The sequence below is a fragment of the Lampetra planeri genome, unplaced genomic scaffold, assembly GCF_965212315.1.
Source record: "Lampetra planeri unplaced genomic scaffold, kcLamPlan1.2.h2 scaffold_1688, whole genome shotgun sequence".
NCBI classification, from domain to species: Eukaryota; Metazoa; Chordata; class Hyperoartia; order Petromyzontiformes; family Petromyzontidae; genus Lampetra; species Lampetra planeri.
In genome coordinates, this window is record NW_027614422.1 from 255 (window position 1) to 24184 (window position 23930).

At 41.4% G+C, this 23930-nt stretch overlaps 1 protein-coding gene across 1 annotated transcript; it reads right to left on the bottom strand.

Moving 5' to 3' along the window:
- Positions 1 to 1397: 1397 nt before the first annotated feature.
- LOC144739754 (catenin alpha-1-like) lies at positions 1398 to 22953 on the bottom strand. Its single transcript, XM_078622656.1, is given in 12 exon segments — positions 1398 to 1688; positions 2868 to 3002; positions 11328 to 11433; positions 14774 to 14955; positions 16768 to 16878; positions 19903 to 19914; positions 19916 to 19981; positions 19983 to 20033; positions 20035 to 20057; positions 21249 to 21449; positions 21853 to 22009; positions 22867 to 22953. Coding segments are annotated over 12 exon segments (1371 nt in total). The 5' UTR covers positions 22903 to 22953.
- Between the last annotated feature and the right edge of the window lie 977 nt (positions 22954 to 23930).

The window sequence follows — 23930 nt, forward strand, 5'->3', positions numbered from 1 at the left end:
ATAACCAAAAGAAGCTGATGGCAGAGGCACCCTCTGACTGAGCCCTCAAACTGAGCAACAGGTGTGTCCAGGTTACGTCAGAGTGCTGCAAAGCTCAAAGTCACTGATGTCTTTTTCGCTTACACACGTGGTGTGATGGTAACACCAACCAGAAGATCCATCGAGGGGAGTGAGAGCAGAGAACACACTTCAGACCGTGTACAGACACTGTTCATTTCAATCCTTTATTCAGTTACAAAGCAGGCACATGCATGTCAGGGCTGTGTGCACTAATAAGTCAGCTCTAAATAATACAAAAAATCCACTGCAATATTGGTATCACTCCAGTTTTAGATCCAAACTCAAATACCAGTACATAAAACAAAAAGAAAACATACAAAGTCAAATTTGCGCTATATAAAATCTGCCTGTTGGCATATGTGCACGTTCTGCTATTGTTCCCAAATGTCAGAGGAGCCAAAGGAGGATTCTGAAGCCTCTGACAACGGCAGAACACAAGGCTGCATGGAGCAACTTCATCTGCATGTTACTGCCTGAAATCTTATTTTAAAGCTCAAACACCAGGCAGGTTGTTTCTAGGTTTTATAAGTTCTTGATTAGTGACCAAATCTAAAAACAAGGAATAGCTTTTCTCGTCTCCCTCCGAGGCAGTGGAGAGAACGATATTGATCCCTGGAGTTGGACCCATTCTTAGATTGTGGAAGTGTTTGGTGTCATTGAAAGACAACAGCTCGTCTGCTCTGCGGAGCGTTGACACCTCGTTGTCTCCCAGTAAAAGATTCTGATCCGTGTCCCTATAATGTGGGATTGACTACGTGTAGTGTGTGCAGCTGAACAACATGGAAAGAGACTGAAAATGACAGAACAAAAACCAGCAGCGTAACTGAGTGTTATTAAATTCACCACTATCCAGGTCCAAATGGAAATATACAGTGACTTTGGTTCCATACGGCAGGACCACACACATCCAAATAATCTAATTATTAATGGAATTAAGATAAGGCAGCAGAGATTTTGCATAGTTGCAGTGTTGCCTGAACAACTTATTATGTTATAATCAAACAATATGAGCCCCCCGCAGTACAACTATGAAGCTGGTTAGCATACAAAGTCTCTTGGAATTAGAAAACACCTTACTGTTGTCCCATGAATGAAACATGTGGACTGAAAGAAAAAATGCCTACATCCATTGGATTCCCTTCGAAGTGTCTTACCTCAAGAACGTTAATGCTAGAGAATGCTGCAAACCAGATCTTACAGGAAAGATTGGAGCCACAAGTGGAACAGACACAAGCCGCCAATGTGCAGATGAAAGAAGATTCTAAACACATTAAAACCTTTAAGATAGAATGACAAGCTTGATCTATGTAGAAACTCTGGATCACAAGCACAAAAATCTAAATACTATCCATTGCTTTGAACTCGCTGAGAGCCTGCACAGGGTTGATGTGTTTCTTGTGAGATGATCTCTTGACCCGGTTTGTTTGGCCGTCATCCTGCTTCTCTCTTTTCACCAGCGGCTTCTTCTCAGGTGCTTTCATCCTCCAGGAAATGGCTGGCATATTAAGGGCCTCCATGCCTTTGACCTTCTGGTACTTAGTGGATGCGACATAAGAGGCTTTCACTGTGGACACCACCGTGTTCATCAGGTTCTTTGCAGCCTGGATGAGGGACATGGCGCTGTCCAACTGATGGCATGAAAGAAAAATGAGAAAAGGTTAGTGACGTGGAGGGGGCGGGGGGGAAACAGACTTTACTGTTTGCATCCACAACCTTTCCAAGTTGTCTGGCTTCGAAACAGATGTGAGGAATTTGAGAAAGAGAGAGAAGGTCACATTCATTTAATGCCAGCAATTTAGTGGCCTCAGAGATGCTGGTGACACGTCAGTGGAGGTGTTGAAAGCAGCACCTCACTGCCGCCCGCAGACAGGTCCGAGGCATTCATTATTATTTCTAGAACACGGAGGCAAACTAAACTTGACTCATTTGACTGGCAATGAAGTGGCTAATTGCTGCTGAAACAGGATTTTGTCAAGTAAGACAAAAGTTCTTCGACTTAAGGTCAAAGGAGAAATATACAGTTACAGTTGAATTGGATTTCTGCATAAATTAGTCAAATTATGTTCTGATATTCATCTAAGTCACACCACTAGACAAACAGTCTGCTTAAACTAATACAGCACAAAAATGATGAGTTTTCATGTTTTTATTGAACACAACACAAACATTCACAGCCCAGGGTGGAAAATGTTGGTTTGGCAGCAATAACCTCAACCAAACATGTCCTGTAGTTGCAGATCAGACCTGCACCACAGCTCCAGTTAGCTCTTGGAGAAGTCATTAGCCTACGGGTTCACACACTTCTACCACTGATACCGATCACCGGCAGTGTGTTCGACCAATATCCAGCACAGAAATTATTGGAGAGTCAGACCTTCTCCACAACCAAATCACAAAATGAAGCCGCATTCTCTTGATTAAATAATTTTTCTCCATATTCAATGTCCCCAACGGAGATCTCAGTTCCAGTTACACATCATTTTTCACCAAAACAAACTGAACATATCCGTGAGGAAGAAAGGGTCTCCACCTTCCCTTCACGTCCCAGGCCCTTTCTGCGAATGTTGGAAACCTGGTCTGCTCTGCTCTCTTCTCTTTAAGGCGTCTGCTACATTTCAACCCAAAATATAACCTCCCATTCTTACTGCCCTCTGGATAAAAAGTTTCCCAAAGACCAAGGCTAATTCCAAATGCCATTTCATGTCCCATTTCAACTCCTCTTCCACTCTGTAGGCCTCCAGCATATTGAATATGGTAAATTATACATGTGCCCCTGGTGTCCATGATTAAAATGATGTTCAACCTACCCCGGAGACAACCAGCTCTCCTCCCAGATTCTGAACCTCAGCTTTGACTTTGCTGCAGATGTTGAGCTGGTGGCAGTACAGGGCAATCCGCTGTAGGTAGGCGAGCAGGTCCTGCTTGCATGTTGAGTCTGGGCACTGTGAAATAAAGACATGTTATGACTCCTCCGTGTCCACATACAGTGATTTCCACTGATGATCTCCAGCCAGGTTTTTTTTGTTTCGTTTCATACATACATGGCATTAATATCCAGTTTTTTTTCTAAATATTGCATCGCAAACTGAAACTACGTCACATGCTAGTGAATTGTGTGGCGGTAGACAGTAGAAGTTAAAATATTTTAACTTTGAACGACATGCCGCCAGCAGTTTTCTCCAGTTTTTGCCAGTGTTTTACTGTTCTTCTCTCATGCAATAAAATGACAATGTTCAAGTCCAGTTTTTTTTCCTGGTTGTCCACAGTGTGAACTAGACGTTGCACATGTACAGAAGTAAACAAGGATGCTACTGAGGTAAAACTGTAAGTTGGTGTGCATTAGAATTAGGCAAAAGAGACCGTAACAGTTTTTAACAATGGCTTTTTGTGGAGCATCGTCTGCTACGTCTGTTCGGACATGTGGATGTGGAGACTGAGCCGGGAGTGATGACACGAGCGGCATCACAGAGTCAGTTTTAATGTCAATGTCAAACAGACAAACTTTGCCTACAACGCCAAATTCTGACGACTAAGCTACAAGTCAGATGAATCACGACCTGACTGCTCAGACCGAGAGCGCGTTGCGAAACATATGGGATTTTGAACCATAAAAGAGGTGGTCCAGGTTTGATTTGGGAAAATGTCCTCTGGACTATTCAGACTGTCATATAGAAATGGATATGGGCCAGTCGTATCTCTCTGGCTCACACAATTCTTCATCCACACACTTTCTTCACCACTGATGCAGCTGCTCTCCACAGCACACACTTAAATATACACAGATTTTGTTTATTTGGTAAAAAAAAAAATGCAAGCAATTTAACCCAACTCTCTCCTTTGTCATATCTCGAGCCGGTTTGTCAGAAATCTAAATCTTTTGGTGTATAAGCATCCACAGGTTTGCGTGTGCCTGCTGGCAGGTGGTACCATGAATCACTTTTTTCCACTTCAGTTATTTCCAGGCATTGCTCAGTCTGAATATTTATTTTATTTCAATGATGCAGTGAACTCACACTTTATCAAGATGAGTTTGTGGCAGCATGACAGGTATGGGAGACACCCACATTAGGGACATGCTCAGCGCCAAGATGACAAATGGACGCCCCCTGTCTGCTAGACTGACAAGTCATCTTCACAGGGTTCCTCACAAACAAAATACACAATCAATTAGGAGGCAAACTATTCCATCAAGTACTTTTGGGTGGGCGCAACATGTGGATTTGGACTGAAAGAGCACTTTATTCAGAGCGTAATATGCAGCCTTGCTCACAAGAAAAGTTTGAGAATTTAACACAGCCATCATCCAGCTATCAGAAATATGGTTCCTGAAGGTGAAAACACAACTCAAGCTCTTCCTCCTGACAACTTCAAACAACTTGAGGTGTGAAGTGTAAATCAAGTCCTTGTGCTTGGAAACACTAATAGCAAAAGCAAATGAAATTCATTCTCAGAGGAAACATGCAATGGATTAGACGACTTTTCTGTGAGGAACAATTTGAGGTTAAAATATGTGTCTTTGCAGTTCACCTTCACACTATTGACTGGGTACTACTGAGAAGACACAAACCAATTAATTAAGATGAAGAAAGTCATCGTCGAACCTATGGTAGGTGGCAGTCCATGAGACATCTTTTCTGAATGATTTCATCTCACCTCATCGTTTATGATCCCTTTGGTCGTCTGTGAAAAGAGCCTGCTGCCAACACGTAATTAGGCCACAGCACTCTTCTCTGCGGCTCATCAATTCAGCCATGTAAACACCCTGATGCGAGACTGAACATCATATTTTAAAACCTAACTCGGCTTGAATGACTATTACAGACAATCAGGGGTGAGCAGCAGGTCTGCACATCACCTACACAACTAATGATACCTGTCAATAGATGCTGTTTTTGGCAAAGAAAATACCTGCAGTATTTTCAGGTGCTTGGCTGTCGGAGGGAGGAGTCCTGTGGCAGCTGTTAATTATGTGTGTAGAGAAACACTGAAAGAGTGGTTAGAGCAGTCAATCATTTAAAGATCAGTGCTCTGGAAAAGAGAGCAGCCATGTTTTAGCCCATACTGAATATAGAGGCATGCCACCTTTCATGTGGGAGGAGGAAACATTTTTGGACATCAAACACACAAGGACTTACAATGAGTAATCCTGCTGAGCCTGTCCATATCTGTGACGAGCGTAGAGCGTTTGAATGGAGCATAAATGCCAGTGGTGAGACGAGCTCAATGTTACCATTTCACTGTCAAGCTATTAAATAACTGTATCATTCTATCTTATCTATCTGGATCTTTGACTTCATATCTATCTAAATAGGGACACGTTGAAAGAATATATTATTGAGAGCTGCAGATGTAACGTCAGGGATAAAATGAATAAAGTCTCTTATCACTACATCCTCTCCCTGATTAAGTCAAGTATGGGCTAAGGAGGAAGGAGGGGGAAACAAAGGAGCTGCTTTATATATGAAAAAGTACGATGGAGCAGATGAGGGGATGGAGAGCCCTGAAGGGGAGGATCATCATACAGAGGACGGCAAACACATAGCTAAGAGAGTGGAGAAAATGGGAATGGGAGAAAGTTTAAAAATGAAAAAAAAAAAAAAAGGGGGGGGGGGGGGGGGCAGGACCAGAGAAAAATAAGTTGTCTGAGGAAAAAGATGACGAGGGAGCCAGAGGGGAAACTGCATGGAGGAGTAAATAAGGGAATAAGATAAATCCAACTGAGGAGAAGGGAATAGACTGGAGGATTCAACTGTTGTTGATGGGGCTACGTGAGTGTTTGTGTGCAAAAACACACACATGCAAAAGCAAAGACCTGCGATGAGGCTGAATGCAGCCGCCATGTTAATGAAGGCTTGGGGACGTACTCAGACGGCTGAGAGCAGGGCACCGTGAAAGCATCACTTGTGCTCGTACTCAGCTCAGCTGCTGGCTTCACTCAGCACTAAGGAAACTCTGCAAGGCTTCTCTGACTGTGACATGTGAATACAGAAGTTGTGAAGAGAAGCGACATGAACACACTGGATTGTTTTGTTAATGCAAACACAAGCCACGTGTGATTAGCTTCTGTGGTAGTCACTCACAAGGTGACGACTGCTTCTAAGGCTACATAGCATGACTCTCTGTCCTCGCTGTGCTACATCAATGCATCCACAAACCTGATTTATACCCATTTCCCCAGGACACCACTTAGCTTGCCGTTTTCACACTTGATGCTATGAATTATTAACAGAATAAACAAACAATAAATGGGACATACAATGGAGGTGTATTTGTTGAACGCACACAGCTACCTGCAGGTTGGACTGAGATCAGATCCAGACATGCCTCACTATTCAAGTGAATTATACAGTACTAAGTGGGACACATCCAAACAGGCAACACACAGTGAGCACACAAGCAGTTTAACAATTTATTTCCATTCCACTAAGCAGAACTTGGTCCTTCATCATACTGGTGACTTTAACCATTATGAGGCCATCAGTGTAATTTGTTTCTGCCTTGTCAGAGTGCTGCTGTAAAACTCCCCCCAGGCCTGATGAAAGAGCCTCATACATTTTCCACAACGGTTGCGTGGTCCAGTTATGGACTGGGACAGTTAACCTTGCTTGGTCAGCGACTATTGAGAGACGGTAGCAAGTGGGCCACTTGAGGCTTCATCACAGTTTGGCATGTCTCTTCAAGGCAAATAATAGGAAACCTGTTTTTTCAAAATGAGGCAGCATTTCAGGAAATGCCAATGATTCTTGGTGACTTTGGTGTCTTCCACAAAGCTAAAACAATTAGATTTAAAAACTGTCGGTTTTTAATCTGCAACTGTTAAATTTATTTAAATTGCCTTGACAATTCATATTTTGTCTTACTTTGGATGGTTGGTTAAAAGTGAAAAAACAACTACTAATTGTTCACAGCAGCTCGACTTCTAGTGGCCTCTAACATGAATAAGGTGAAAAATCAAAGTTGGGTCTGAGTGGACTTGTTCAATGCTCAACAGTTAATGAATGCTAACATAACTTTGTGTCGCACTTTGTGTATTTTTTTTTTTCCCCCAGCTTTCTAAGAAAAGGACTTATAAGACGGGTGGAAAATGAGGCAATGTGAAGACGGGTGCTGAACAAAAGGATTCACTGTCCCACGTGTTGGGTAACAGCCATGGTAATAGCAATGATCAAGAAGGTCAGGTCCCATCATTAGAAATGCCAAACAGTTTCACTGCATTCCATTAAAGAGAGCAGAGGAAGCAGAGCCACTGTGGTGCTGCTGCTCCTCACTGACATTTCAGGATGCTTTACCCATAGGAAATGCCAATTTCCAATATTTACTGACAGGGCAGCATTCTAATGTGCTGCTGCCAGCAACCTGTTGGGGAGTGTCAGATATAGCAGAATATGTTATTGTCACAAGTAGTGACTTTGTGAGTTAAATGGGAATGGTTTGTCTCAATATACATACTAAAAGGAACTGAGTGGTACTTCAAGCACTAAATACATTTCATACAAACAACGCATCAATCTGATACGCCACCATCATATCACTTTGTTTTCCAGACACTACAAAGACAAACCCACAAACACAAGAACCAGATTCTGAACTAGACTGTGATGTTTTGTCTGAAAACTAGAAAACAAATCTGACCTATTACAGGTGAGCACATTTCATCATGCACCTCCTGGGAGTCCAAGAATGGCACGTTTGTATGACTGAGGGGAAGACTGCTGTGGATAATTACTTGTGGCTCAACAAAGAGGAGACACTCAGGGAATGTAATTACACCTTAAAAGTTGCAAAGATGCAACAAGCTCGAATGTGCTCACACTCTGATGTGACCCCTGTGCAACTTTAGACATTAATTTAAGTGTATATAGCGTAATTTAAGTGTATGTAGCGTAAGCAGCGCTGACAGCAAAGACTGCTGATTCAGCAAATGCAAACACAGGATCAAATTTAGACTTTTTTTGTTTTGTTTTTTTTATTTATTTCTCAAACTTTAATCTTGATCGATCTATTGCTTGCAATTGCATGTTGAATGAAATTAAAATGATGATACACCAAACCACTGGCAACCCTCACTCTACTCTCTGGCCCTCAGGATTGACCATAATACTGAATGCCATTAACACAATCAATTAGTAACCTGATAAATCTGACCAACAAATTAGGTGAACTCCTCTGACTTGAGCTTAACAGTAGCTTGCTATGAGATGACCCTTGAACTGCTGAGCTGAGAATTTGTGGGCTCTCTGGGTAATTTTGCTGGTCCGCTGCAGAAGGTAATTTACAAGCCTGTCTGCTGTTAAGCGTCCAGAGCCAGAGTTGGGATTAGACTCTGACCAGCAACAGAGCCCATGGATCACTATAAATCTGCTGATTGAATGCAAATTGGAAAAGTACACTATGTCTGTCAGTATACATCATGAGAATAAGGCTTGCACAACATACGCACAAACAACAAGCACATGCCCGTTCCCTAAATATGCAAGCTTCATTTTATGGGTCCAAATGTGTGCATCTGTTTCTGTGGCCAGCAGACAAGAAGAAGTTATTTATAGGCTACACAGTAGCTAACACATTTGCATTATAAATCTCAATTACATAGCATTATTTGTTTACCAGCCAACTTACATAGAATTCAGAGATGCCCTGCAGAGGAGGGTCATAAATTCTTAATAAACTGCAGTGCAGACCTTTGTATGGCACTGACCTAATTCCTGAAGCTCATCTCTGCACTGCACTCATTTCTTAAAACTTTAATAAGGATCTATTACACACATTTAACATTTTTTTTTCCAGAAAACCCAAACCCGACCACAACTACCAGCACCTGGTCACTGAACACGACACACACATCAAGAAAGACACTGCAGTCCTGTACAAGAGAATGAGGTGTAAGAAGTGGTGCTGTCAGTGGAGGACCATCTGCTGATGTTTGAGATGTTCAACCTCATCTGTCCTCTGAGAAGCACACGTGATTAAGATGCTGAGTTTAATGAGCATCCCCGCCCTTGCTTTTGCTCCTGTGTCAGTGCATCTTCTTGAGTCACTTAACCGTTGCTGCTGGAAGATGCAGATCGCCACAGCTGCTAAACCGACTGGTTTCATTGTTAATAAAATGTTTCTAAATATAAACCACCTAGATAAAATATATGTATGTGCGCGTGTGTGTGTATAGAAACTGCCACCTGGATATTATTCTGCTAATTAAAGGGCAAAGCACCTCTTAATGGATTCATTTCTCAAGAGGGATGTTCCTCTCCACACAAATAAATTGCCCCTTCTTTCTTCTTCTCCCATCTCTCCATCACACCTCCTCTCAACCACATGTCTATCCTCAGTAGCGCTAGTGGATGTGGGAGAGTGTTCCCTGGCCTGCTAGAGTATTGGTGTCGGTTAAGAAAGAAAGGCTGTGAGAGACAGCTGGATGTGTTCGGAGGCTGGAGGTGTCCATGCTCTTGGCGAACGTTTCAGTCACTGACTCCTATATTTGTAAAATAGCATGTGGAAAGCAGTTTAAAGATACAATGTACAGTAACAGAAGAGAGCCTTCAAATAGTTTGGATGGTAGAATAAAAATATAAAACATCCATAAACATGCCTGCCGGGAGTTTGTACACACACACACACACACACACACACACACACACACACACACGCCCATCTGTTTTCTGTGGGGGATAACGCTGTTTTCATTAAAGTGAATAAGCATCTTCAAAAGTGGTAGTGAGGCAGAAGAAGTCACTTTCCAGAACAGCTTATTCCCTATTATGATGCAATTAGGTCAGCGCAGGTAAGACTTTTGCTGTGTGATAGATGTATGCCTGTAACATTAAGAGTCTTAGGCACCTTAAATAAATTATCAGGATTGTTGTCTCCTCAGGGTTAACATACCGTTACATTTGACTGCAAGGAAAAGATCTCTGCTGAAAGCTGAATGAAGATGCCACTAGTATTTGTCGTCATGACTGAAACGCCTTTTGCAGCAATGGGACAAATGCGCCTAATATATTCTTACACTCTTCTAGTGGTATTGTTTAATTTATTGAGAATGTTCTATAGCCAGCACCATTATATGATGCACAGCTGCCTTAGTCTATAACTATATCTCGTAATTATAAGACAAAAGTGGAAAAGCACCTTTATAGGACCCTGCAGGTGAAAGCCGAAGCATCAAATCTAAATGATAACATTAATCAACAAGAGATATTATGCTGTTACGTTTTGCCAGTGTAGTATGCGTAGCTGTAAACAAAGTAAGCAGTAAAAGCAAGACTAACAAAGCTTTCAATGTTATAACAGCTGAAATATCACAGCAAATGTCTGAAGAGTGTTTGCCTTCTTAGTGACTGTGTGTTCTTGATTAGAAGTACAAGAAGCCCACAGAGGGTACAGCTCATCCACTGAGGCAACGTCTGCACCAGTGAAGACCTCAATCTGACAAGCATTTCTTGTAGCAAAGATAAAAACCGTGATTTAATGACAGAATGTATACATATTGCAGACGCAGAGGAAATACGCCTGTGACTAAGAGATGGCACATGAATATATGAAAAATCCTCACAGCGTCTCTCAGTGGAGTCATACAGTGCAAGTATTTAAGTAAAATATGAGGCCATGGATAATTGAATGTGTGATTCCCAATGTCAAGGACTATAATCTCTTGCATCGGGGAATGGTGAGATGATGGAATCGGGAGTTGGGGAGTGGGCCAAGGGACAGGGGACAGAGGAGAGGGAGGGAGTGATTGAAACAGAAAGAAATTGATAATGACTGGTGGGGGGTGTCTCATGGATGACACAAATCATGGCAGTTAACACTCAAAGGACTCTAAAGCCTGAATTTTTCACCTGGATTTGACCACAATCATAAATTTCCAAAGGACAAAAAAATAAATAGTTTGTTCCAGTGAGCACAGACACAGCATGTAGCACACAAGCTTCAATTCCTGCTGTAACAGTTTGTGCACCAGAGTCTGAGCTTTCATATAAACATCCTGCAGTCCTGTACGTAATGTGCCTTATTTTCCTGTGTGCCCACAAAAGCAGTCATGACCCATAAGCCAGCTTCTATGGACACACTATTACATACTACAGGGAGCTGGAATAAAGCTGTTTTGAGCTTTAGGGGGAAAAACACCATTTTTTCTGTGAGGGAAAGTTTGTGTCTTTGTGTTACTGCAGTTCTGCATATATATCAGCTCAATTTTGCAACTACTCTAATTACAGATTAGGTCACAAAGGTGTAGGTCTTGAGAGGGTGGATCATTAACAACTTACATTGTCAGCGATGGTGCGGCCCAGCTTGTCCATTCTTGATCCTGCCTCTGCAATTTTCTTGGCAGCGCTGATGACATCCGACGTATTCTTCAGTGGTCCTTTCCCCCTGTGGGAGGAAAAAGTGCAAAAATCTGTCAGCGATACGTTCAATATACAGGAGCGCCATTTCAATCAGAAGGGCTGTTTTCCTGTTAGAGGCAAGTATGGCTAGGATAACGTGACTTAATGGCAGGCAGCCACCACAGGAATACACAGCACAGATAATCCCTGACAAATCATCGACAAACTCAGGCGCCATATTGTTCAGTCAGAACATTTATAACCCATGAAATGCTGACACAGCCTTCACTCTCCAGAGCCAATGACAATGAGCCATCTCATTCATCAACTGTTTAGAAGCAGGGAGCATCTGTTCTATAGGCTTCTGTTGGTTTAGCATTTGAGACACAAAATATATGTGTGGTGTCCTATCACACTATAGCTGTCACCAGTGCCAGGTATGTTCTATTTTAACACATATTCACTCCTTTAATCAATCTGGCCACCTTCCCTTAAGCAACAAAGTGGGGTTTATTAGAAGACAAGAACAATAAATAAAAGGCTGCTTTATAGTTGTTGGCTTTTGCCAAGTCAGTGTTTCCAGTAGCAGGACAAATGAAAGAGGAGCGTGCACACGCACAGATGAGATGAAGCAGACGACAGTCCAATTCTATCCAAACTCGGGCATTTCCTTCTGTTATCTGTTGATCCTTGACACAACAAGAGCTCAGCGAAGCAAGACTGTACACGGGTCAGCCGGGCCCTGATCTCAAACTCCAAACCATTTGCCGTGTTTCTGCCCCCACAAGAGACTCTGGGACACAGTTGGCAAGAAGCACAAATTGGATTCAAAGCTGCTCTCTAGGCTAAAAAATGAGCCATCCAACCCATAGCAGATGGAATTTAGTGTTCTGTACTCGCACTTCCTCTTTCCTACCCTCCAATCTCACCCCTTCCCCTCTCTTGCTCTCCCTCTGCTGTTCTGCTGCAAAGTAACTCTCATTCCCTGTGTACGGGGCCATGTGTCACAGCACAGACTGGAATCTCTCCAGGGACAAGTCAACCCCTGGAGACAGAGATGGGGGCATTGTGATGGCTTCTGGGTAAAAAGAAGGAACGTGTGTGTGTGTGTGTGTGTGTGTGTGTGTGTGTGTGTGTGTGTGTGTGTGTGTGGCACTAATGCTTAGTGCCACTAAAAAAAGAAAACACATTATCATGCATAAATTGAACAACCACGTGTTCTTTTATAATCAAGGATGTTCTTCATGACTAAGAAATTACTGGCTACTAGAAAATTCTTGTACATTTTCTGCTCATCTGCTGTGGCCAAGCACCAAGGAGGTCACAGGGGCTGAAAACAATTCCTGACAAATGGGTATGATTTTCATAAATAAATGGTAAACGGCTACATATTTATGGCACTTTTCTTCTTTGACGGCACTCATGACGGCATTCGACACACGCATGCAGCATCGGGAGCAATTTGGGGTTCAGTGTCGTGTTCAAGGAGACTTCAACATGGACTGAGGAGGGACTCAAACAAGGAACCTTCCATTTTCTGTCTACCTCCTGAGCCACAGCCACCCAGGAGGTCTGTGGAGAGTTTGTGTATCAATGAGGGCCAGAAGAAAGCACAGCTGGTGATAGCAGCATCTCTTCAGATGTGGGTAAGCCACATTCACAAAGCTTGGCACAACACAGAGCGTTACTAAAGGTGGCTCCCAAATATGTAGCATGTTTGCAAGCCGCAAATGGTTTATTCATGAACGCTAGCATACAGCTATAAGTGATTCAGGAGTCAACGAATCACTCTCACTCTTTGCAGATTTGTCAGGAGAGGTGGAGATCAATTACCTCACAGCGCATTAACCTTGGCAAGGCTTTGTGCCATCTCAAGGTTGAAGGGGCAATAATTTGGGTGGAGGCTGAATTAGCGAGCTGCTGACCTTCTATGAGATACAACTGCATGCAAATGGGAAAGACATAATACTAGATATATGTTCCAGATGACGAACTCTGTATGGAATGGAATGTAAAAAATGAACCCTACCTCTTTTTGCCAGCATAATACATATTTGATCCCAATAAAGTGATGATGAAATCCTGTTTCAGCAATATTTCCAGTCAATCTTCAGTACTTGACCAAATCAGCTTAGATTGAAAAATGTAGTGTATGTAACATTATTATGCTATTATTATTATTATTATTAATATTGACTGTTAAGGTTGAAGATTTGCAATGAGCCCAAGCTACCAGATGCATGTATTTAGAAGTAAACAAATACCTGCTGTGCAGTATCACCAGTTCTCACCAAACTGAGGTCACTAATGAAGCATGGCATGTGAGATGAGATCAGGTTGCCATTCTTAAGCCATGGAGAAAGGTTTTCTGACCCTTCTACAGATGAGGATGAGCTGTGCATTTATCATCACAGATGTGACTCAGTAAGGCACAAGATGTCCTCTGAGTAATACACTTAAAAATCTTATAAATACAGTTGGTTAATGTAACCTCACATCCCCCATTCAAATGTACACACACTTATTCCTGGAGGTGAAGAGAGACATCGCACCACTTTTACTAGAAAAATATAAATAGAACCACATTCTAAAGTATATAAGTAATTGTATTCTCTGTGATTTGGCTTAATTGAAATAGACTGAAAAGAACTGCTTGTGTCATATTGAAACATGAAACAAAGTGTAAACCTAAACCTGGCCCATTTGATGAGTGTGTGTGAGAGGAGCACCCTGATGAGATTGTGCTCCTTCAACTGAACTTGTCACCTTTAGGGAGATTTGATGCACTGCTAATAGATGTTTAGTTTTGCTTTAATGGAACCTAATATATGCTCATGTACCACAGAGACATTGCCTGTTTGTACTTCAACAGGGCCAGTCAGAGGGGGCTTTTAGGGAAGGTGGCCTAAAGAAACAGGAACTTCAAGAGTACACATGTACAATATGTAGAGGGTCTACATAAGGGATGCCACTTACGAGATTTATTTATTAATTCATTTTTTTTCAAATGTAGATCTCCCAGTGGAATACACGAATAAATATACAGAGCTGGGAATTAGATCTCGTTTAAGAAAATAGAGAGAGCACCGATGCATGAACAATAGTGTTTCACTGGTGCATTGCACTGATATGGCAAACGCTAGAAAACAAATGAGGGTTTGCTGGGTGATTATATTTGACAGAGGCTTAACTTAAACATTCAGTCTTGAGGGCCTTTTGCTTGAATTGTACAACTCTTGAATATTAATGCTAAAAGACATTAAGATGGCATATGCTTATTAGCCCTGAGACTTACGAGAGCAAAAGCAAAAACAGAGATTTTCACACCAATCATAGGCATCATTTAAAGGTGCGGAAAGACACGTTAAAGACAAGTCCAAACTCACCTGGTGAAGTCTGTCATCTCCATCATGATCATGCACATCTGCTTGGCCAAAACAATGATGTCATTGCCGCTATCATCCCACTTGGATACCTCAGCATCCAGCTTGCTCTTCTCCTCCTGGAAGCTAGCAACCTGTTCTGCAATTTTTGCCTTCTGTTCCTGTGGCAACTGGGCCATGATAGCCTAAAGCGGGGAAAATAGAAATCATGAAGGGTTAACACACTAGACCTCGACACACTGTTACGGAGGCCATTTCTTTGTCTCCAGGATGTTTTCGCTTAACATTTTCCCCTTGTACATGGATGCAGAGACAATTTCCTGTCAGACCTAAAATGGATTTACCACAATAAGAGGCCGTTTGGTAAACAAAAAATAGAGAAGCTCAGTGATATTCTCTCCAGTATCATTTTCAATGTACAGACTTCAGCACCTCTGTCCACTCTGAAGATGATCACTACACCTCTGAACCTCTGAATTCCTGGGGTGTGCTGACGTTTGACATGTCTTAAGTTGAATGTGAATCAGTCTGTCAATAATCACAATGTAAATTTTAAGTGTTTCCAAATACCTTTTCTGAGGTAGATACATTTCCACACAAAAGAGATCTCAGTATCAACTTATTTTTTTCAGTGCCTCGGTTGGCCTCCTGCTCTGTGTTTCCAGATTCACTTTGACTGAAATGCTTTGTGCCGCCTTTGTGTCAAATTCATGGGTTAAATGGGTCATTTAAAAAGGTGTTAATTATTTTAATTATCTGTCGCTTGTCAGAGGGTGCATCAGAATTTTGAATTTATGTCAGAGTGGGCATTCTGTTTTTTGTTGGCGCATCTTTGAGACTTTGCGTGTCTGGTAGCTTGGTATACCTGCTACGGAACGAGCACAGAGAGTGAGCCATGAAGCTCATGTTGCTGCTGAAGCTAATTTTTCTACGCTTGTGACTAAGAGACGATTTGTCCGTAACTGAGAATATTAATACGAAGATTTTAGTTTATCTAGAGGAATATAATATTTGAAATGTATGTTTATAAGTCACATTATGCTAGCTAGTAGCTCTGTGCACAATTGACTGACGGTCATTTTCATTTAGCATGGTACTGCTGTATTTATGTTAAAATTCTGTGATATAGTGTGATATTTATCTTAATGGATATGTATGTGTGTATGTTAGGTTTTTTTTTTATTTTTGTGATGTTTCACTTTTACACAAACTCAATGCAAGGATTCTTCAGTAAAACCAAGAAATTACACTTTGTGTTTTCACTGGAGGACTCATTTTGACAGCTGTCTACCTCTGCAAAGTACATATACTGGAAGGGCAGTGCATGTTGTGAGTCTGGCCTTTATTTACTACATAGCCTTTCCTGAATAAATACCATGGAACAGCACGCAGGATAGTTCTAACATTACAGATTTTAGCACCAAGCCACAACTGGCGGACAGATCTCAGCCATTGTGCCATGGACAGAGAAAACACAGAAGCCTCCCTTGTCCAGTGTCTACCTGAGTCTGCCAATAGACCTATGATCTTTACCTATGTATGTGTATCTATGAATGATGGATGATGACTCATTTAATGCTTTTTTTTTTTAACTTTGGTTACATTAGCTAAGATGCAGCCAAGTAAATGTCATATTACCCATTAACAGGAAAGGAGGTATGAGATGGGATTGTAAATGAAACGAGAATGATGCCCGAGACAAGAAAGCATGAGCAACTTTCACTTCGCACAGTGAATGAATGCCCATCTGCATGAAATTGAATACATAAAGATATAATGGAAAATAAAAGTGGTCTTCAGGCTATGCACTGTGGTATTATGAAATGCATTTGTGTTTTTCTTGTCACATTGTTTTCCATTCCTTTGACAGTATGACAGAAGACAACAGAAGACTTCAAGGCATTTGCAGAGCATATTTTGACTGTTTAAATCAAGAGAGGTCAGAGTCAAGACTGTGGATGTCTGTTTAAAGCTATGAGCAGATGCTGAATACTCACCCGTGCACTCTGGCCAGCAATAAGCTGATCATCCTCTGTCTGCACGCTAGTCCTGCTGCGAACATCAAAGTCCTCGGTCTCAAAGTCAGAGTCATCCAACTCCTCTGGAGTCTGCAAGGGCATAGTACAAGAAAGGGCAAAGGAAGGTCAACAGAGGAATCTTTGATTCAAAAGTCAAATGTTACAGTTTGATAACAGCATTCCAGTCAGTGTTTACTGTCATTCACAGAGTGCAGAAGAGAATGAAATACAAACAGTACGTGTGTATCAGTTGAATGTAACTGCAATACGGTACTGATTATATCGAGTGAGATGCACTCATTCATAGTAACTGGATTAGTACAGCCTTTGAGGATGAATAAAAAATAACCTGCTTCTACCAACAAGATTTTCAGGCAGGGCAGCGTCTGCTTTCCTCGTAACTTGGTACAAGAAACTGTAAACTCTAAATGAATTTCTAAATCAAGCGTAATGTGCTGCCTGTGCATTCTGAGACAGAAAAATGAAGGTACGAGCTGGTATAAAACATGTTGGGAGCAAAACACTTAAGAGTCCCATCTGTCGCTACTAGAAAGGAGGGGGAGGCTCAAGTTGTACTCTTCTAAAATGATTCTACTGCATCACTGGGTCCTCTGGATCCTCCCAAGCTTTGAATGCAAAACAAGCTGTGAGCAACCTTCTCAACACAGATATTAATATCGAAACACATTTCAATCTCAACAGGTCATGCTCAAGAGAGAATACTGTCTTTCTGAAAAATGTATTTGGTGGTGATGCAGGAACAAGTAAGATGATGTGGACAGATAAAAATGCATTATCACCCCTGTGCCGCTACTTGTGCTTATCCAGCTGTCTCAATACCTACCTTCAGTAATGCATTTGGAGCCGCCACATCTAAAAATAGCTGAAGGTCTCCGAACAACCTTACTCTGTTTTATGGAATGTAGAAATACACTTGTTCTCAGGGCAACAGTGGTAAGGTTTCAGTGGTAAAGTCACGGGCATTTCTTCAAACCGAGACAAAGGTGTTCAGTGGGGCAGAGGTTTCACCGACTGTGGTCTGTGCCACCGATAACCTGTGATTATCAGAGCTGCCTGAATTTGGCCCAATGGAACAGTAGAGAGGATTCCAAACAGCACATAATGAATCAAACTGTTTCATATACTGTGTCAAAGTACATGAATCAATATTTAAACTCTGTGATGTCCGGTATCTTGGTGGCTGAAATATACAACTCCATCTCTCTGAGGCATGCATGACCAGATGTTATCTGAAGATCCATAGCCAAGAGACGGTATCATGAAAACAGGCCTGAGGCGAAGCTCATATTTTTTGTCCAATGCTATAGACTCTGGCAGCAAAGCCCGACAGTAAATTCCTGCATCGGTATTCAGTTTCAGGGAATCAGCTCCGAGCCTCTGAGTCCAGATGATTTTTAAGGACAAAAGACAAAATCACCTTGGGCTGTGACACAGCACAAATCATAAGGAAGTGACAGCTGCCCCCCTGTATGCCGCTCTCAGTAGCTGCCTGGCTCAGAGACGGTTTGATATCTGGAAGGCATACTGTCTGATGTCACTGTAGGTGGGGAGAGGGCTCTGTCCACCTGTCAAAAATCTAAGGGACGTTTAGCTTAAGCTGTCTGTGCAACACTTACAGAGGTTAAAGACTTAAAGTCTCTCTTTGGAGACCCCAACCATATTCTTGTCTACTCTGATTTAAGAGAAGGTCACTGTGCAGTAGACACGTGAGGGTTGATGGGAAGACAGTTGGAGATTGTCCTTGCACACATGTGAAGACAAGAACCTACATACACACTGTGCATGAGTGTGCTCTTAACACAGCTGGCTTCAAATAGTTATTTTTTTGGACATGCTACGTTTTCTATGTAAACTGTTCCACTTCAGGCAAGTTCAGCCAAGGAAGCTGTTCGTGATAATGAATGTTTTCATACACTTGCCTGATCTCATTACAATCCCCAACTAAAACAGAAACAGCTGTGTAGGTTCTTGCGGAAATGTAATCCGCCCAACTAAAAAGCTAAGTAATTCCCCTAAAAATATGCACTACAAACCTGTAAGTGTTAAAGTGACTGCAGGGAGTGACAGATTCAGCCGAAGTAAGCAAACCTTTGATAGATACTTCTGTTTAAAATGTAGGCACAACGACACACTATTTTCCTCCATGATAGCATACAGGCTGCCCCGCAGGCCGAGTAATATCAGCTTTATTGTGGATAACGACAGATGAATTGGGGCAGACAGAAAATGTATGTCATTCTCTGGCTTGCATTCCAAAGAATGCTAATGAAAACTTCCATCTTAAATCAGATGCTTATTATAATGCAAATACCGCACAATAATTCATGTCTCATTTTTGTCTGAAGCAGCAATATTAATGGGAACCCAAGTGGAGGTTTTTGCAGCACCAGTTGAAATAAAAAATGCTTTCAGGACCAATGATTAAAATTCCGTAGATGAAAATCTGGACAATAATGGGGGCATAAGACAACCAATCAGAACACAAATGTAGCAAGTACATAATTAGTTTTGGCTGCACATGAGAAGCAGTTTACATAAATATGAACTTATTTCTTGATACATGGCAGTTTTACGTTGTTTCTTCACTTTTGCACAAAGCTGGAAAGTGGCTTTGTTGTCAGCTCATTGTTAGTCAATTAAGTAACACTTCAATGGTTTACCAACTACCATCTGTTTCAGTTATTAGTACTCAAGCAAAGATCATTAACCCACAGACTTACAGACAACTAAGGGTGTTGTTACATTAGATTGCAATTCTGCACAATTAGGTCGGCTCTTGCCTGAGAAAAGTTAATCACTGGCTTCCAGGACCGCACGTAAATATGGTTTTCTCACATACTATTTACGACCACCAATCTGGTGCAGAGAGCCATGTTTAGACACACACCACCATACCAAAGTTTGAGTGTTGTGTGCTGCTCCTCTGTTTTTGTCATTTACATGAAATGTGCAGGTATTTGAGCTTCTTATTGTGATTACAGGAAAGAAATGCCTTTAAAACACGAAAATAAAAACTGAATTTGTAAGCATTATTATTTGTATGTCCAAGATTTGACAGTATATTACATATGCAAAACAAGAAGTCCAACTCACTCTGATCATGAGGGACAGCTTTGCGAATGTCGCGAATGCCATCATATACCAGACGAGAGGCGTCGATGAACTCATTCTCCATCCACAGGCTGCGAGGGGTTTGCACTCAAGGCCTCCACTGCAGACTCAATTTTGCTCTGTGAACCGTGGCATGACTGAGGGAGGGAGGGATGAGAAGGCCGGGACACAACATTTAGAAAGAATCACTCCAAAATAGCACAGTGAGAACAAATACATTTCCAAAAAACCTAAAAGAACACACAGGAACAGAATTTAGTGGAAAAAAACAACTTCTAAACCATTTACATAAAACTGTAGGTTATCAAATACCAATTCAATATCAAATACTAATTCTTTCTAAATGTTGTGTCCTGGCCTTCTCATTTATTTACTATTCAAGAGTGCTTATAGTGAATTACAATTGATGTTTAAATTTAAATTCATCAAATTTTATTCTGTTGCTTCCTGGTTATATGTGACCAGAAAGCAACAATGGTGAAATAGGGAACAAGCTGCTTTAGGGAACTGATCTGACATGTTTTCCACAAAGCTGCCAGAGTCTATGTATTTTGACCCATTGCAAGAGGCTCTCCAGCTCATCATTTTAGCATTTAGGGTTTAGCTGGACATTCAAAGGGATGTCATTTAAGTCTTAATGCGCTTACTATTCCTTGTTTCATACAGATAGCAGTATATGCAAAAGTCTTTAATTAAGTTCCAATTCTTTTTCTTTCACCATCTCTCTGTCCAGTTTGAGGATGGTCATAGTATTTTGGGGGTCTGTGTCTTCACAGCTCCCCAGTTCTCCCATTCACAGCACAACTACGACTTGAACTTCATCTTAAATATCATTATTTTTTAATAAGCCTGCCCTCAAACAAGCACTGCCTTCTCAATAGGCCACACATAATTCTGTCATCTTGTTAGCTTGTGTGCAATGGAGGCAAACACAATGCTGAAATAATGGCTGATCATTATATACGACAGACATGGACACAAACACTTTTTATGGCAGACTTTGAATTAAGATTGTCAGGGCTGGCCTACATCGCTTATTGATCAGATTAGCATCAGCTGGGATGTAGTGGATGTTTATCCATGTCTCTGTATTGTATGTGTGATAAGGGAGTGGCTCAATATTCCAGCAAATTTGTTTATCATAAAAAGCCTTGTGAGAGTAGATATCTGACTAGTGAGTGGACATGTCAGCATCAGCTTTTTTGTGCAAATGTCCAATTCAGTCGGTTATGAAATTAGCGGATATACTACAATATAACTGGGAGAACTACTAACTAGTGGGCAGAAGCAAACATTTTTTGTAAGGAATATTGGGATGTGTCTGGTACCTGTGTCAGTAAGGAGCTTGGTGGCCTCCAACACCTTCTCTGTGTAGACTCCAGGTTCATAATTGTCCATTTCAGAAGTGACCACATGGACAACTCTCGCAGCTCGGCCTCGGATAGCCCCAGCAGTCCGATCTAAACCATCGACATCTTTCTCCTGCAGTGCTATGACACACTTATTCACGTCCTCGAGAATATGGTTCTCTGTGAAGAGGAACCAGTGAATATTAGTGCATGTAAAACACTTAATACATTTAATACACTTCTATCACAAACATGGAGCATGTGCCAGTAATTAATAAGGTAAAAAAAAAAAAAAACAGGGAGGAGATCCCTCATGCTGTGTTTGCACAGTGCACAGTTATGGCATTAAAAGGGCCACTGGGAGGCACAAAGACAGAAGGGGCTGAGGATATATTCTCAGACTGCTTATTATTGGAGGCTCTGTAAAAAAACTCATTTCCATTGTATAAATTACAGATTGTCCTTGGCTGGAGGTGAAAGATGTCAGTCACGGTGTGGGTGTTCTGAGGGCATTCTCAACAAACCATCGTTGTATTTAACACACATGCCAACCTGACTGTATTAGGTAAAGAATACCACTCACCGGACACACAAAGGAAGTCATCAATGGATGTTATGTCATCGACAGCATCAGTGAGGACACGGACCTGCTTCTCCCACTGCTCCTTGAACAAATCCATATTGTCCTGGGCCACCTTACTGTTGGGCTTGGCAGCAAGGGCCAACGCTGCATTAATCACCTGTAATCACCCAATTACAGCCATTAAAGCTCCATTACAGCATCGCCCTCAGACACAACATTAGCATAGGTTGATTGCGCAAGGCAACCCCAATCTCCCAATCCAATGTTGGGAGCAGCATGAGGCGGATTCCTTCCTGGGAGTGATTACAGACAGGGTGTTGCAAAGAAATAAAACTAATAGCTGCTTGTTTTGGGGAAAGAAACATCTGTGAATATCAAAGCTCAGGATGAATGGCGCTCATTAGATGAGATTAAAAAGAGCAATGACAGCAATGTGGAAGACTCAGAGGTGCAGAATAAGGAGTGGTAATTAGTATGATTACTATGAAGAGATTGTTCTGTTTCTCTTTGTCCACTTTGAGGTGAAATTTGAGGGAAAACCTGAGTAAATTAGTGTAAAAGTGGGAGGACAATGACACCATTCAAAAAGCACAAGGAGGCACTAAACGCTTTTTTAAGACTGTGAAACCCATCATATGGTAATCATCATTACACTTTCAGTTACTGCATTTCAACTTTACTGAACACATACTGAAGACTTCTAGAGAACTCTACAATAAAAGTCACTATGCACTGAGGCTGGTATGCATAAGTAAGTGTTCTCATAGATCCAAACATTCGAGGATGGTGACCATAACAAAGTCATATTGTTTTTTTGTAATATTTCTATCAATACTATTTTGATTAAATCACTACAGGGAAAAGCTCCATTGAGGTCTTTGTGCTCTTGGCACAAATGCAGAATAAGAACAAGTGACAATGGATGCAAACCACTGTTGGTGGCGCTGAGGGTCAAACATAATTTGTACAATGTCAGTAGACTTGGTGAAGGTTTGGTGAAAAAAAGCACAGCACCTGAGGGCAAAGAGTCTCCAGTTGAGATGCTGCCATCCTGACCAGCTTCACTCCCTCCTCGTTGTTTGAGATTGAACATGCCAGGTTAGCCACCTAAAGAACAAATACACAAAGACATCAGATATTGTCAACAGAGTCACGGACAAAAACCTATTGAACAACAACAAAGCAGAGGAAAACCTACATGAAATCACACAGTCATTATGATATCCAAGTTTAAGCATGTTATTAGTTCATAATGGCCCCAAACACATGATCAACAAAGGAAAACCTGAATAAATATTACTTTGCATGCAAGTCGACAAAGTCGTTGGTTTCAAACAGCTTATAGTGCACATTTGTGTCTTTTAAAGCAAATGTATGTACACACTTTATGCACATATCCCATTTGCATGTGATAGTGAAAATGTATTTGTCTCTAGTCCTCAGAGATGATGGAATCTGGAACACATGGCCTTTTGTTGAGTAATTTGTGTCTATTGAGCACATCTGGCGGCTCCTTTCAGAACAAGAGCAGTTATGCAATGAGAAGAATTCAAGTGAAATACCAATAGGCTGCCAATAATTAATGAATCAAACTGCTAAAAAGATAAAACATTAAGAACACAGGGGATACAGGAGACGTAGAACAAAAGAAGTTTTCAAGTGAGAGGAAGAGAGGTTGTTTCCCCAAGCAATCCTGAGAATGCAAACGTTAGTGATAGCTGGTATGTCAGGGGCGTGGTTACTCTAGCTGGCTAAATCACAAACTGCTGGATTATTATCCTGGAATCAGAAAAAGCACATCCTCCAGACAGCTACAAAATACATGAAGCAGAATAAGAAGCATAGTGCTGAGGGAAGCATGCCTTAATTGTTGCTGCCAACATTAACGGTTTAGGAATATATTTTCATATACTGACCAACACATCAAGCTTCCTAACAATTATTTAAACGTCTTTCATGGAAATATTATGCATGCGGCAGAAAAAATATAGGTCAGAGACTTTGGGATGCGCTGGCAACAATGCTGAAACAGAATGCCTGGCATACAAAAAAACTGTGCCAAAGTGGGATTATCCAGT